At 39.7% G+C, this 17490-nt stretch overlaps 1 protein-coding gene across 1 annotated transcript in view; it reads right to left on the bottom strand.

Moving 5' to 3' along the window:
• The window catches only part of CPLX1 (complexin 1), a 96146-nt gene that overhangs the window by 26444 nt on the left and 52212 nt on the right, over positions 1 to 17490 (bottom strand). Inside the window, exon 3 of the mRNA XM_071730796.1 lies at positions 11748 to 11923. Coding sequence (XP_071586897.1) covers positions 11748 to 11923 — 176 coding nt within the window. The remainder of the gene's footprint in view (positions 1 to 11747; positions 11924 to 17490) is intronic.

The following is a 17490-nucleotide window of genomic DNA, read 5'->3' on the forward strand; positions in this document are numbered from 1 at the left end:
GGCTTTCTTCTGGCCTGGAGCCCCAGACAGGGCATCTTGAACTGAAGTTTGGTAAGATTAAGTCATCTCTGCTCATGATTGCCTCAAAGCTGGCTCATGAGAAATGGCAGAGAACTCCTGAGGTCTGCCTTAGAGCCTCAGGATGGCCATATGAACTGGCATTCGCTAGGAATTGGCCATGCAGACCCTCCCTTTTTTCCCCAGCTTAACCATAACAACAGGCATCCATGGGGAACAGAGACACACATCAGAAAAAGGCTACACAACTGCCCCAACAGCTACACAGTCATGTCCCAAACTTCATCACCCTGTCCCATGCATAAATTTAGATTTGCTCATGTATCAGCCCTTCTTCTTTCAGACATGCAATGTGACTAATTCTCCCTGACAGACTTAAATCCCGGGCTGATGAAACAGAAAGCAATGTCAGAACAGATGCAGAGCTTCGTGATGATTCCAGCACAAAGTCACATCTTGCTCTAAGAAAGCAGCAGCCTTCCAAAGGCTGAGTCTGGCTCTGATGACTTCTAACAGAAAAGAATGATGCATCTCTTAGCTGAGCCATGAAAGTACCAGACTGCATTCTCAAGTAGATGCAACTCCACTGGTCTCATTAAGTCGTGGTGAATCTTTCAAGATTCAGAAAACAAACTGCCAATAAAAAAGACATAATATGGCCTAATGTCTGATATTAAGCAGTAATGGGAGCTCTTTGGCTGCAGCAAAAAGGGAACAGACCTTTAAATCTTGTTTGGTGACCTTCACAGTCCTTGAATTGACTTGCTATAGAAAAAGCACCAACAACTGTACAAACCCTCCCACTTACATCCAAATAAAGCTAGGGAGAGTTTAAAAAAAAAAAAAGGTGTAGCTGTACTTCTCGAAGGGAAAATTACTGATCAAATTACTCTCATGCCATTGCCTGCATTTTGAGCCTGACACAAGCAACGTGATCCAGGACAGAACTGTCTACCTTTTGAAGATGAGATGAATAAAAGTATTTGGGAGGGGTGTGAGCTTCTCTATCCACTTAGACAAATTTTATACCATTCTAAGTAAGGATTTTTTCCATTGAGGAAAGAATATTTTATTCTGCAAAGCAGTAGAGCAGCAAATAAGTTGTTCTGCCTCTCAGTGCAGAGGGTTACTTGTTGGGATTTAGCCAAGAAATCATTTCATGTGGTCTTAGCTCTACTGGCTACTTGGCAAGAATTTTGAAGCAGAAGGGTGTGTCCATGGCAGCTACTTCTAGATAGAACAAGCAATGGGAATGCGCATCATACAGGCTCTGGGATATTTTTCCCTTCTAAGTCCTAAACTTCTGTCATGGGCATGGTGCCATGGAGGTGCTCAGGTTTTTTTGGGAAGAGTAGACCCCATTTACCCAGGGGTCAGACTGCCCCTAAGCCTCAAGCTCAGGAAATAGGTTCCCTTACTCAGACATTACATGATTTGGAATAAGCCACTCAATTTTTTCACTTGTAAATCACAAGTAGTAATACAAAGCACAATAATGATCAAGTTACTAATTAAATTACATAATTAACACAGAATGTACTGTATAATATACTATGACTTACATACATTACATAATTAATATATTAAATAGATAATTGAATTAAATAATAACTTCAAGACCAGAGCTAGGGATTTTTCCCAAGAGATCTCCAAAATATGATTTTTAAATTAGAGGTGAATGCATACAATTACCTTTATGTTTCTCAAAGGTACTCCAGTCACAAAACCATTGAAAATACCTGCCATCATTTTCTTTCTAGAGGTTATTAGTTACAAGACTACAGACTTCCACAGTCCCTATTCTGGAGAGCCAGAACGAATGCCTCCTCCAAAATTTATGAAGACATCGGGCTGTGCCTGCTTTGCTGAGCAAGTAGGTTGAGAACAGTCTGCAGCCTTTACAAAAAGAGAATTCTGGATGCAGCGTGCATATAGATAGCTTTCCTTCCTTCTTCATGTCATGGATTTGACCTGTTTATGTAGGGATGAGTGTGAATACTTCCACCCAATAAACTATAATTCAGTAGCCTCCTTATCGAGTTGTTAACCATTGTTAGTGCCCTGAAGAAAGGTAGGTCCTCAAGCTGTGGACTAGACATGATGAAGAGTGGCTTCAAAATGCCACTGAAACTGGAACAAAGTAAGGATTTGTCTGTGATGCAGACATCAATTTGCATCAGTTTTCTCCTGTATGCAAAGGAAAAAAAAAACCCACCCTTTTTAACTAAAGAAAACTTATTTAAAGTCTTTCTAGGTAGATTTCTCTTTGTGTACATTTACACAAACTTGGTAATACACAGTGGCTGTGTGTACTGTTTCCCTGTAGTAATGATGCTGCAAATATAAAGCAGTGCTTCATAAATCACACATTCTTGCTCAGTGACATATTCAGTATAACCTGACTGAAAAAAACCCAAAGCTCCCAAAAGAGCAGTTTAACCAGAAAAAAAAAAGGCACAAGGAAAAGGGTGGGAGGTTGTACTGTGTAATCAAACAATAAATTATAAATAGCTACTTTCTTCTCACCTTTCTTGTCCTGTGGGTGATAACAAATAAATAACTGATGGGGTAAGGGAGATCTGTAGTGGATGAGTATAGAAAAAATTGTCAGCTGAAATTGTTTGATATTAGCCACCAAACAGTTCTTTGTTAATGAGGCACGCTGTTATGAGAGCCAGAAGTGTAGACCGAACTGTGATGTGGCAGAACAGCACTTCCAGCAGAGTAGTTATATCTGGCTGTTCAGACACTGGTGCTGCAATGGTACTGGAAATGATAATGGAAAAGAAGGGGTCCATATTTCTTGTCTTTTCATAACAAATGCTTTAAGTTTCCTTAAGTCACAGACAGGATGGATTGAGATGTCCACCATTCAGATGTTCTTCCTAGATAAATTTCAGCACCAATCATTTTATGTCTTCTGCATGGTTTTATTTTGTACCCAGTAATGATTGGATGAATCTGCTCAACCCATACCAGCAATGTGCAAAGGCTTTGCCAGACAGTTCAGTGAGACAAAAGTTCTTTCAGTGAGGATTTCAGATGAATGACTACAAGACAATCTAGTCAGAGCAGAACAGCAAAAGAAAGAAAAAAAAAAAACAGAAAAAAACCCCAGCTGCATTTCAAGAGACATTTCAGTAATTCCAGAAGCATCACCCAGTGGGATCTCATTAGCAAGTATCCAAAGTGACATCTACTGGTGTAGATTAGGATTAGCGTGAAATGTAGAAACCAAGTCAAAGCAAGGCAGAGCTGCACAAAGAACCTAGCTAATGAGCCCCCAAAAGGTATTTGTGTAGGGATCAGCAGCTGGAAACCTAACCTGCTGAGTTCTGCTAAGTAATTGAAACTCTAACTATTATGGAAGCAGATAAAAAATACGTCAGTTTGCTTCTGAGCTGCAATGGTTTGCTAATGGTGCCTCCCTTTTCTGAATTTTAAAAATGGCCTAAAGCTGAAGTGCAGGAAGGAATCCATTCATCTTCTCCCATTAGGGAAGTTCTGTTAGTTTAATGCCAAGAGACAAGACCTGGCACATGAACTTTCATTCAGGTCACACAGAGAATTCTACACACATTGGCTGCTGGATTCACAGAGATGTGTTGCATGTCCTGGGACTTCCAAGGGAATATAAAGATGAAACTATAGGGTTTAAGTAGGAAAAGATTTCTTAAAATCATTCTAAAGATAATTATGTTTAATAATGGCCTTGCTGGTCCTCAGCAGGTACACCAATTCATTAAGCAACACTCTCTCATCGTTCAAGAAAGATTTTTGTCCTTAGGAATACCCAGATAACTTTCTTAAGCTTTAGCTTTCTAGTTGTTCTTCTGCTTACTACAGGAGACCAGTCCACCTTTTCACCAGAGTCAGTCACTGTCTTGGAGACAAGGTGTTGGTTTTGGGTTTTTTTTTTGGTTTTTTTTTTTTTGAAGATCCAAAGAAGAAAGTTAAGCCTCTCTGGAATTTCCAAAGGGTGAAAGTGTTAAAGATGAGGGTGATTTAGGAAAATTGCAAAGGGCTATAGTCTGGAAACAAATGTGAATCCAAAGATCTGTAGTCCAAGCTGTGGAGAAAACTGATACTGAAACAAGAATCTGGCTCAGAGGCAACACAAGGCAGTCACAGTATCTGCATACAACTGCTTGGGGAACAGTTTCAAGTAAGAGGGAAGCAGTCTAATCCAGGCAAAATCACTTTGTACCCTTGGATACCTCCAAATACCAATATTATAATTAATAATGCCCTTCAATCACTGCACGAATGTCCTTTCCTTCTTCTGACTTTTCTTGGACTTATGTCAGCTTCCACTGTCCTCAATAACCAGTTAGCCAAATGTGTCCAGAACACAGAGAACACTAAAGGACATAGCCTTTGCAGAGATCTTCACCCAGAACAGTCTGTGATTTAGTTGCTGCAAAGAACACTATTCTTCTTGGTTGTCATCACTACTGGCATTACGCCACATTACTGGCGGCACCCACCCCAGAGCCCACTTCTCAGGAGGCATGATATAATCCCTATCTTGCAAAGCATTTCATTAGGAGTATCATAGACAGGCCTATTGCTTTCTCCTAGCCAGATGGCCTGGGACCCAGCTGACAACACTTTTTTGTCTATAGCACAAAGAGGAACTGCACTGACCTAAACTAAGAACAGAATTTTTTTCTATGTTTGTTTTTTATCCTGAATTATCAAAAGCCACTGTGAAACCAAAAGAGTGAAGTAATGATACCTCTCCATCTGCACCATACATACACAACTCTGTAAATCTCTTCTAAGGCCCACACATGGAACAACAGCCACAGGTTCAGTAGATAACAAGTGCTGGATAGAAATTCACATCACTGGTTTAATATCAGTTATTTGAAAGGGAAGAGATGAGAGTTTGTGTTCATTAAGACAATAACTTTATCGTTTGAATTACAGAATATGATTTGATCACTGAAGAAAATCTTTTCTTTGTTCGAGAATATTCCCCTTTTGACAAGGCAAAGAACACATCTTCTGCACTTTTTAAAGTTGTTTCCAGTCTCCGGTGAAAAATGCACTATATATTTCTTTCTTGCAAGGAAGACTACACCTTCAAAATTACATTTTCAGGCAGTGAACTTTCATTCCTTCACATAGGAATTTTTAAAGCCCTTAGCAATGCCTGCATCTGAAGTTAGTCAAGAATGGAACATCTCATAGATGTTTTAACACCGAAGAGTTTAGCTAACATTGTGAAGGTGTCTTATAGCAACAAAGTTTACCAAAGGTAAATTTGCATTTCTGAGCTTGGAGCTTGGCTACAAATGTTTGATTTTGCTGGAGAACAGATTCAATTCACATTCCAGGATTTTTCCTGCTCTAAGACAGGATTTTCACAGCCATGCACAAGCTGCATATGGAAATATGCAAATGAAGTATTGGTAGTAAATTATTATATGATGTTGCATATTTATTATCTCACATAAGAATCTAGGACGGTAGTTATAAATCTTGATTATCTTTTTGTCTGAGTACTGATTTAGTGCCAAAAGTGAATTCTGCAATCACGTTTAAAAAATAATAATAAATTTTTTAGGAAAAAAAAAAAAAAAAAAAAAAAAAAAAAAAAAAAAAAAAAAAAAAAAAAAGAGGAAAAAAAGCAGCACTATGAGAAGAGTTTCCCACAGCTGAGAACAAAGGCTCTCAGGACTTCTCCTGTTGCCAGTAACCCAAATATTCTCACTTTTCTAGAAGCTAAATCCAATTCTACCTGCCTTAAACTATAGAACTGGAAATTATGCCTTAAATATCTATAAAAGACTGAACAGTTTTCTTTGTTTTCCTTACAGTTCCAAGTACTGCAGAGCATTTTACTGTCTGAACACTGAGAGAATTTAATAGACCAATAAGAAAAATTGGAAGAATTAATGGCACACATCCAGAGACAGAAGAATTCTTCAGCAGAACAAGGACTGCACATTCTCCCCCTGTGTGATATGCTGTCTCCAGGAATAAACATCCAGATCCAGACTCCACCATTTTCCTATTGCAAGCGAAAGGACAAGGAAGTCTTAAGTATTTCTTACTGTGCCATAGAGGCTCACAGTTGAAATTAACATTCTTCTGACACCAAAGATTTAATAACACAATGACCCTACTACTTTCATACTTTGCAAACAGAAGACACTCAGAAAAATGCCTTCTCTCTTTTCTCTCCCAGGTAAATTTCATAAGAAACCATGCTTGGGATTAATTCATCGACTATGTTAGTGAAAGCATAATAACAAATAAAACCCTCAAATGAGGAAGTTCATTCCATTGACATCAGAATTTGGTTACTACATAGTAAATGAGCTTGAGAACATACAATGTAAGGCATGGCAGAGATTAAATACTGCTTATTAAAAAAACAATTGACCTTGTCTTGTTCAATGGGAGAGCTAAGGTTCCTAGAAGCATAAATGTATGACTATGCAATTAAGCTCTGTGCTGCAATCTACACAGCAGCCAACAGGATCAGTTACAATTGCAGAAACAACCTTAATTCTTCCAGCATTTTTATATTCTATTATTTGCCACCTTTCCTTACTTCTTATGCAGATTTCATCCTCTATTTGGAGTGAAATAATCCTTATTAGTATAACTAAACTTCTGATTTACTCCCCATAGCACATAAGGCTGGCCAAAGAGGAGCTGGGCCACCCTGATAACAGAGTACCCAATATCTACCAAAGGAGTTCATGTTCCATCCCAAACATGGCCTAAATTAAAAAATAAATTCTGTCTTGAAGCGAAGCCATTTGGACAGAGGACCATGCCTATACCTGTTTTTGGTTGAAATTCATCCATTAGGAGAGCCTTGAGCTCTTGCTAGTTTTCAGCATAGGCTCAACAGTTTCTATGCTCTGAAGTACAAGCAATATTTGCAGGAAGCCAAAATACAGGCATTGACTCACTAGCAGCCAAGACACATAGTGTTAATTACAGAGCATGTACTAGAACTCTCTTAGGACTGGCTTCTTCCATAGTGGTGGAAATAATTAATTATGTAAAATAATTAATTATAGAAAATTTTATGAGAAAAGCAACTAGCTGTAACTGTGATTTGCAGGTATAAAATACAAAAAAATCTTTTTATAGCAGGCAGTATTCCACCCAAAAGAACTGCAACTATAGACGGCTGCTTTAGTATGGAAAGTTAATAGTGCTTGATGTTAGCAAGGTAACAGGGATATTGGCTATCCAAAGCCACACTGCCAGAGCATGGGCAACAGACCCTGACCCATCAGGCACAGAGGTGATGAAGGCTCTTGGCAGTGTTGCCGGTGCTGGTCAGGTGTGCCTTCTCTGTAGAGACAGCTTGTGGTAGGGTTCAGAAAATCTGTGAGGCATTAGTGATGAGATCAAGCCCAAATCAGATTAGAAAGCAAGCTGCACACATGCACCTTATGGGAGAAGGAAGCTGAAGTGTATCCTGAATATGTTCTTTACATTCTTTCAACCCATTTTCATTATCAGTTGCTGAACTTTAATACTGGGTAGGAGTGGGCAGACAGCTGGTGGTGCAATTACTTCAAAGGTCATGCCCAAATGTCATCCTTAAAAATTCATTTCCTAATGAAAATGCTGGATATTTTAATGAAAAAAAATATTTGATTGCTGCATAATTCATTCTACTCTTTCCTTAAGTCCTATCATTGCTCAGCTGGTGTGCTGGGCTGATGGCATATGGATACCAGTTTAACAGATTGGATTTGAAACCTGAAGTCTGCACATGCTGGAACATATCTGTGGTATCTGTCATCATTCCTTCCAAGGTCTGCCATAGCTCCCACATTTCCTGAAGCCGTAAACAAGAGAGTGTACTCATCACACTTGTTGAAATGTTGAGGCAAAAAGTCCAAAACAACAAGATTGATGAGCTTGTCCTTTCTGTAGGCTTCACCTAGAGCCCTATTAACTAACCGATGAAGCCGTGGTTCCCTGGCTTCTTTCCCCAACATCCTGCAGCTGCACTAAGGGAGTAATTTTGTAACTGTGGTCCACAAACCAGAATACACACTTTCAAATTTGTATTCTGCATAAATAACCTGTTCCTACTCACTCACTCACCTCATGTGCTCATTTCTCCTCTTTCATGTGAGAAGTGAGAAAATAGTAATTGGGAAATCTTTAATACGTAAAACTTCTTGGATTTAATTCATACCTACTGACAACTTGCTTATGTCTAGATACCAGTCAGGATCTGTTTCAGTTTTCTACTCTTTTCTGGTTTTACTGGAGTTGGGTGAAGAAATGAAAGTAATTTCTAAATAAACAAGTAATTGAGGAAATAATCCATCCTTTTGTTTCCTATTCTTTCTGCATCTATTTCATCTTTCCAGCCACCAATTCATGGTACATGGAGACAGAGTCTTGTATAACATCAAGTCCATCTTTTTGTCAGCACAAAGTAATCTCTCTCTTCCACGGAACAGTCCAGAGTTTTGAATGAGATAAAAAAATGATTACTCTTCCTGCAGAGCTAAACCTTTGCCATATTGACGAGTAGTCAATGCATTTCTGAGACTCTTCACCACTACAGCCTAACTCAGCAATGTCTGATAGCTGGCAGTATCCCAGGGAAATCCCTTCTGGCTTTTTTCAGCAAGTTCAGGGTGTATGCAACCTTCTCAGGAAAGTGTGAGTTCTAGTCTAGATCACCTTGGATTTGTAACAAAGGGCATTTCAGGTTTCTTAAATGCTTTACAGCAATTTGTCCAACAGCAAGATCAATGCAACTCCCACCTACTTATCTGAGCACTCTCATGAGACCATGATCAACGAAAATAGGGCATTAGCCCGTCTGCCTGCACTCTAGAAATTCATTACATTTTTTTCCTTCATGTCTAATGAAGACCTATGTCATGTCACCTGCAAACATACATTAAACATACACTGCACACACTGATACGTTTATATTAATGTATTACACTACCTATATATTAATTAAATACATTATAACAGCAAGAAATTATGAATAAGTAGGCATTCTGAACCTGTCTGTATGGTAACAAATACCCTGTTTTAAATTCAAGTATATCTTTAGCAATGCCATAGATGCGCAATTTCCTGTAAGTACTCTCCTTTCCTAGCAGCATAATCCCAAATTTCTTTATTTGCAGAATAACTCTTGATATCTCTTCACAAGATGTAGTATGACACCAGAACAATTCACTGCTATCCATGCATCCTTCCTGAATCATAAGGATTAGAAGGGTTATAAATTCAACCCAGTGCAGACATAGTTTTGTTTTACGGACAGCCACTCAGCTCTGTGATGAGACTTCATAGCTTTTTCCTAGACATGTTCTTAGTTCTCTGTAACCTGTGCTGAAATAGGCACTGCACAGGGAACACTTCTTATATTATATCGACTTGTTTATTTTGTCTACAAGTATTTTCTGTTGTTCTTTAGCATGTGATGTAGGTCAATACACAAGTCTTCATCATCAGAAACCCATTCTCCAATGATTACTCAGATATCTTTCCAAGCTGTCCTGAGCTCCAGCATCTGTTCCTTTAAGATGCTCTAAAGAGACAATTCTGACCTGGTCTCCTGGTTTGGGACAGAATATAATTAATTTTCTGTCTTGTAATTTTACTTTCAGCTAAGCCTCTTCTAAGTAGCTGCACTTGCTGAAATTACCAGCAAGTTTGTCAGTCAGCGTCTGCTTCTAGGACTGATAATGCTCCATGTTCATAGTTACTGATAGAGAATCGTATCCAGAACCAAGGCCACTGCTTGGTCCTAAGAAACATCTTATACTCTAGAAAGAGAAAGGGAGTAAAGAGGTCACACCTGCAACCCTTCTTTAGGGAGGAGCGGACAACATAGATGACCAAAATTGACCAAATTAAGTATTCCATCCCATACACATTAAACTCAGTATAAATTTGAGAGATTGTGAGGGTCAGGCTTTTTGGCCCTTCTTCACCTCTTCCTGCCTTCTTCAGCATCCTGGGGGGATTCTGGCTGTTCCTCAGCCTGTGGTCCAATCCCTGACACCCTGAATCTGTGTGTTCCTGCCTCCAGCTCCCGACTGCTGCTGACTCCAGGAGTCCAGCCTGGACTTTCCCAGGGCTGCCCTGCAGCCTCGGTGGTGATGTGGGCATAACTGGGGGTAAAGCAGGGAGTAACATTGTATATTTTTTCTTATATTTGTAGATATCTAATAATTTTTCCTTTTTTATCATTACTGCTTCATTAAAACTGAGTAGTTTAGTTTCCAGCCCTTAAGTCCCTCTCCCTTATTCTCTCTTTTCTTTATCAGAGAGGGCATCTGTTATTCAGTCAGTTTCCATCTCTGTGTTAAACTGTGACATCTGGTCTTGAGGATGAGGCAGCAAAACTGCCTTCTCCCTCCACACAACAAGCCCTAAAAGTTAAAATATGGTAACAATGGTTTCAGCTACCTTAAATTAATTTAATTTTGTTAGTAAAGGTTTGGTTTGCTCACTTATTTTCACACAATAATGATAAAAAGGAAAAATCATTAAGTATATGCAATTATACAGAAAAATGATACCACATTGCTCTTCCCTTCCCCCCAGTAATGCTCACATCACCACAGATGTGCAGGGCACACCTGGGAAAGTCCAGGCTGGACTTCTGGAGTAGCAGCAGTTGGAATCTGGAGGTAGGACCACACAGATATGGGCTGGCATGGATCAGGATCACAGGCAAAGGAATGGATGGAATCTCCCAGGATGCCAAAGCAAAGAGGTACAGGTGAAGGTGAAGAAGGACAAAGCCAAAGGTCCAAACAAAGGACAGAAGAATGGGAAGAGAAAGTGGTTCGACCCTTGTGATCCCTCAATTTTATACTGAGTATGACGAGTATGGGATGGAATATTCTGTCTGGTCAATTTTGGTCATTTATCTTGTCCACTCCTCCCTAAAGGAGGGTTGCAGGTGTGACTCTTTTTCTCTTTCCGGAGCTGGTTCCTCAGAACCAAGCAGTGGCCTTTGTTCTTTATAACATTCTTTAGCTGTAACTATAAATGTGTAGTGCTATCATTCCTAGAAACAGGCACTGACTGAGAAAATTGTTGGTAATATCAGCAAGTGCAGCTAGTTAGGAGATTTAGCTGAAAGCAAAATTATAAGACAGAAAATTAACTTTATCCTGGCCTAAACCAGGACATATTATAAGAAACAACTTAAGTAGAGGAGAGTGCTTCCCAATGGTTTAGTCTCTCAGATAAATGAAACTCAGATTTCTTTCAGATTAATTACCTGTAAGCACTGGGAGATTAAATATGAAAAGTAGAGTAGATTTGTCTTATTTCATCCGTCAACACACACACACAAAATCTTGGAAGCAATACAGAAGATACCTGGACTCGATCTCTCAGAAACACAATAAACTGACCTTTCTCATGAACCACAAATGTAAGCTTGGAAAGCATCCGCATAAACTCTTACATTTACAATAACATGAGCAATTAACAGTTGATGAGAAAAATAGGTATCTTTCTTCCTTCTTCTTCCGTCTCTATTCCAAGTTTGCAAGGTTTTTCAGTGTGGGAGGTGTTTTTAAATAGGAAGAGGGCTCAGAGGATGGTGCACAAGATTAGAAGGTTCAGTGTGGCAAAGTAATTACCCAGTTCTACCCAACTGCTCAGGGAACTGGTCACAGATCAGCTGAAAACAGTAGTTCTACACTAGGCATTATAAGCTGACAAATGTGTGCCGAAAGTCAGATCCCTACCTTGTCTCGAATCCCTTGTCTCATGACTTCTCTTTCAGCTTCCATCTTGGCATATTTGGCTTTCCTCTCTTCCTCTTCTTGTCTGAGGGCTTCCTGTCGTTCCTCTTCTTTCTTGGCAGCATCTGGGTCTTTCTCTTCATCCCCACCCAGCATCTTCCCCATGTCTTTGGTAGCGCCTAGAGAAAGCACAAAAGAAAGTCATCCCTGTAAGAAAGTGGGAAAACCATGATGATGCCAGCTTTCTCCTTTCCCTCGCCTGGGACCTTCCGTTCCCTCTGCTCCCAGAAGGGTTTCTCCTTCCACTGAGAGGGCACATCCCCACAGAGGCAGAAGCTGGACAAAGCACCTAGCCTGACCAGGTGGGTTACTTGGCACAGGTAGGACAAGCATAGCAGTAATAGGAATGGACTACATCCACAGAATTGCATGGTGGCAACACAATTGGTTTGCAGCCCTGAAGGGACCGAGCTGCCATTCACATGATCTTTTATCTTCATTAACTGAAGATTTATTTTGTAGGGTCAGGCAACAGGCAGGTGCATTGTTGCACCGGAAGTGAAATCCAGAAAGAAATTGCACCAGGGCTAGGAAAGGATTTTGAGATATTGATTGCAGCAGTAACCATAGTTTTAATGGTTGCCAGAAATTACATTTCTCATGACAGGTAGGAGCACTCAGCATTAGCAGACATTTGGAGTTGTTGACGGTTTCTAGGCTCCTACCATGTACCAGAAAAAGGAATATCTCTGCATGCCTCTTATCTACCCTTGGACACCACTGCCTCCGATGTGTAGATGAGATCCTGGCTCTGCCTTGTAGTCTTTCTACCCCTGTATTCATATTAGTATGCATGTCCTTCTTAGCCAGCTTTTTGTTATTGTGCAAACTCCTTGAACAGCCATGTAAATGGAGAGGTTTCTTGCACATACCTTTGTCCCCTCAGGACTATAGAGGCCATTTACCCTGTATTTCAAAGGCACTTTTATTGGCAGATGACTGGAAAACATATAGCTGAGGAGGAAGGCAGAGGTTGGGGAAAGGGTGAGGGCATTTACTGTGATACTTCACCATTAGGCCGCTGAAGGGCTTTAAGTAGGACCAAGCTGGGTTACATGAACCAAGACCCAGCCTTTGAGAGCTGTGTTAGATTTTGCATGGAGCAGGAAACCACCCTGCATAATTTGCAAAAAATGTCACTTTCACCCTGGAAGAACAGTGTAGGTGGCTGTTTACAGTCCTTAGTTCCTAGGACAGGAAAGCTCCAGATAGGCTCTTTACTGGCTGAGATTTCACTTATTCTGAGACAGTCTTGTAACACACATTCACATTCACATGCATATATACATATCTAGCAAAGTTATCTGGCCTTTTCAAAGGCTTAAGGTGGAAGGAAAGACTGCCAAACTCCTTTTGAATAATTGTTGACATTACTAGAGGCTAAGTGAAGGGAAGATGTTTTCACAACCCCTTATCCCTCCCTTTTAAATGACCTCTTCAGTGTGTCAACAGGGCCGGAGGACTAAGCTTGTCTTGCCTTCCATATTAGCTTTTGAGATGACAATGATGGAACCTTTATTCTTAAAAGGAGAAAATTCTGCAACATCTCAGGTTGATTCTTCCTGAATTGCCCCAGAGATTATAGCTGCTGTATTAATTACAGCTTCTAGCAGTCAGGAATTTGTCAAAAGGTGATCCTTTCTTCTCTGGGTGATTTGTTTCTCCAGAGGCTTAAATTGAAAACGTGTCTGAATCAAAAGTAGACTTATAATCCCCCAAAATGAGATAGACAAGTGGGCCCTTTACATCTTCCATATAGAAGCATGGGGAAATTGATGAATTTAAGCCTGACAAGATCTCCTTGTTCCAGATGATTTTTTGCCAGGTGGGAAACAATAACAGTAAAAATACAGTAAACTGTATCCATTCAGCTATCTAACCACAGGCCTTTTGACACTTCCATTCTGTTGGAAAACTTGTGGGAAAAAAGAAGAAGAAACCCAGCATCCCCAGTTGGGATATCCATGGTCCACAGCTACTGTCAGCAATCCCTCTACCATCCTTTTTTGCATCTTCTGCAGGGCCAGAGTAACAAAGGAAATAGTGCATTTTGATAGCAAATTAATTCAGACTATCTCATGATTTATTTCCTGGGATGCAAGGAAGGCTAACTGAAATTGCTAGCAAGATAGAATTTCATAGCAAATGGAAAGGCAATGCAGACTAGTTGGGTCACATATGTCTGCTCCTGGGGCCTTCCTAGGCAGCTTTACTGTGCATAAATCATTGATGTCCAAAGCCAGTAACACCTTTATTTTCTGGATTCCCCTCAGCAAATATTTCCACTGATGACCAAATTGATTTGGATTCAATAACCTATCAAATTTATCCCTTTTAACTTCTCTCCTCTTAGAGCTACCCAGACAGTGTAATATGCTAGTTAATTATGAATCAGAAACCAGAAGCAGAAAGGTTTTTTTTCCCCTCTAAGCACTATTTCTAGGCTATCATTAAGTTATAATCTAATCTCATACCCTCATGTAAAAAATGAAATTGCTTAGATTTCTTTTTTCTTTCATCTCTTAGATAAGACTAAGATTTTTAATAATTTAGGCTTTTGATTTTGCAGCTCTTCAGCACACAGGACACCAACAAGAAGAAGAATGTAGTTTCAGTATTCTGACAGACTCTTGTAATTTACCTCTGATTTCAAAGTCACCTCCTAAATGTGCAGAATGCACATCACCGTGCCATCACTGTTGACTAATTGGAAGGAAATGTATAATGAGAAAAAAAAATATATACACTATATTTTAACTCAAATCTCTTGTGTCACTTTTGATACAGAAAACCTTTTTTCCTATCTCATTTATTCTTCGCCATAAACTTGAGTCTTTGCTGTTAACATTCTCTGGATAACATCTTTGGTTTTAGCAGGTCAGCAGTGTAGACTTCAGATAATTCATTTGCTTGCAACTGAAATGCTGCAGTACTAGGCAAAAGCAGAAGGAAAGAGTAAAATTTCTATCCTCAAGCCTGTTTCTGAAGCCTCAAAAGAAACAGAGGGAAAGGGCACACTTATTGAACCTGTTCATATGCTAAATGTGGGTTGTTTTGTTTTTTTTCTTTCAAATCCCAACTAAAACATCTGCCCTCACAGAAGAGAAGAGATAATGCTGAAGTAATTGCTAATCAGTAATGAGCTTCAATCAACTTTATTTCCAACATCTTTTGACAAGGACACAGAAAGAACACAGAAATAGCTAAAGCTCCAGGAGTGTGCAAACTGTCACTTTTCTGGCTACATTCAACAGTTCTGCCTATGAAGGATTAAAAAGTTCCATGAGGTTAACCATCTCAGAAGTGATCTGTTTAGAAGATGGGTAATGTTGCAGACATTTCATACTAGTGGTCATTCTCTTGCTCTATATGGGCTAAAGAACTAGGCAACCAAGTATTAAGTGAAACATGAACTCAGTCAGATACTCTCATGTGAGAGATCCCACTGGTTTAAGTTGCTGCCAGCCATCTGAAAAAAAAAATTATTCAATGGGTGGGACATTCCTCAGGTCAGCTCTCTGGAAAGTAGTTTTGCAGTAGATGCCTTGGGGTCCTGGTGAACTACAAGCTGACCATGAGACAGAAATGTATCCTTGCAACAGAGAAGGTCAACAGCCTCTTGAACTGCATTAGGAGAAGCGTTGCCAGAAGGCTGAGGGAGAAGATCTTTACCTTCTACTCAGACCTGGTAAGCCCAAATTTGGAGTAGTGTGCCCAGTGCTGGGCTCCCAGATATGAGAGAGATACGGAGCTATTGGAGTGAGCCAGAAAAGGGCCATAAAGAAAATTAGAAGACTCAAGGATCTCTCACGCAAAGAGGAGATAACAAAGTTCAGGGGAGCCTCAGTAGTTGCACAAATACTCATAAAAGGAAACAAAGAAGAGCGAGCAACACTCCTCTCTCTGGTGCCCAGTGACAGGTAAAGAGATAGTATGTACAATCTGAAATATAGGGAGTCACATTTAAACATAAGGAAAAGAAATAGGTGTTACAGAAAGAGGCTGTCTGTATCAGTAGAGATACTCAGCAACTCATATGCCATAACCCTGATCAACCTGGTTTAGGTCATTCTGTTTGAGAATGGAATTGGACTAAACAGCCCGGGTGGATCCCTGCCAACCTCAGATATTCTGTGACTCTGTGAAGCTTCACAAGGCATTTAAATGGCAACTAAAAGTGACTGATCTGAATTTTGCAACGAAAAGGGGAAGAGCACATATTCAAACAGGTCTTGCTCTGAACTGAAAGTAAATTCTTAAACTGCTTTACATCTGTCACAAGAGCATCATGTCCCATAACCTAACCCTTCAATAGCTCACTGACATCAATCCGTCTTTCACACAGAAATCATAAACTCATAGAATCAACTTTCAGGAGCAATGGTCAATTTGTTACTTATTTAAAAATAAATATCCTGAATATTCACATGCAAAGCTCCTTGCTGTAAAAGCTATATGGAATCAGATTGGGATTCTTAAGGATGAATTACTGCAAAAATGACTCACAGGAACACATTGGATGTTTTTAATTAAGCAAAGGATGATGGAAATTTGCACACACCATTGCTTCAGGTGATGTAATTAAATGAAATCAGGATTACTTTCACACAGTTCTCATTTCATATTGCAGACTAATAGCATGGCATACCTGTCTTTCAAGAGGGCTGCGTATGTGTGTTTTTAGATCTCAGAGGATGCTGCAGAAGTTCCAGCCCTCAATAAGGTGCCAGAGGAAGCAGTGAGATGCTTTTCTGAAATAGGCGCACCCTGAGGAAACTCTGCAGGTGTTTTTGGCAGCAATATGTGTGGTTGAACCATATTTAGATCAAACGGGGTCTCAGAGATGTCTTGGAGATGTCTCAGAGTTTCTAAATCCCAGAATGATTTCTACTTCACAACATCCAAACATGTAGAGATAATCACAGACTACTGTACTGTTGGAGGAATGGGTTGCTCATTTTTTACCATCACTTCAGAACCAGAACTAAGAATAATTTATTGATGTCACTGGAGAGACACCTTTTCATTAAGGCCCTAATATAAAGCTTTTGCCTGGTATACAAAAAGTCCTTTCTTCATTTTAAGGCTCATGAAAAAGGAAGATTTTCCATTAAGAAGAAAGTCTTATAGGAATAATTATGGGACATCTTACTCTGTCCAGAAATCAAGATATTTAATTGCTATTTGTCAGGAAGGATTAGGCTGGCATTTCTTTTAAGACTTCACTAAACAACAGAATTTCATATTTATTTTCCCCCCAGTATGAATAATTTCTATTGGAATTAAGTCTTGTCCTATTTTTTGTGTGTGTGTGCGCTCAAACCCCTCAGATGTTACATACATTCTTTCAAATTATTCCCCCGGTTGCTGTGACATAAATTTCTGTTACAGCCAAAATGCACAACAGTAGATGAGAATCTTCTACACAAAAACCAAACCAAACCTCTGTTCCCCATTTCCTCATAATATGCCACTATATTTACAGACCATTTCTGTTCCTTCAGCAAAGTCATTCTATCTGCTGATTGCACCTGAATGAACTAGACTGGCTTAGACAGCAGTTCTCACCACCATAGTAAAATCCAGTTCCCAACAGGGATGGTTAGATTCAGGTTTCTGTTCTAAGGCATGTTCATGTGTGCTTGGTATCTGGTTCCCCATTATGGTAAATGGTAGCCCACTGTGA

Source organism: Heliangelus exortis, chromosome Z (assembly GCF_036169615.1).
Source record: "Heliangelus exortis chromosome Z, bHelExo1.hap1, whole genome shotgun sequence".
NCBI classification, from domain to species: Eukaryota; Metazoa; Chordata; class Aves; order Apodiformes; family Trochilidae; genus Heliangelus; species Heliangelus exortis.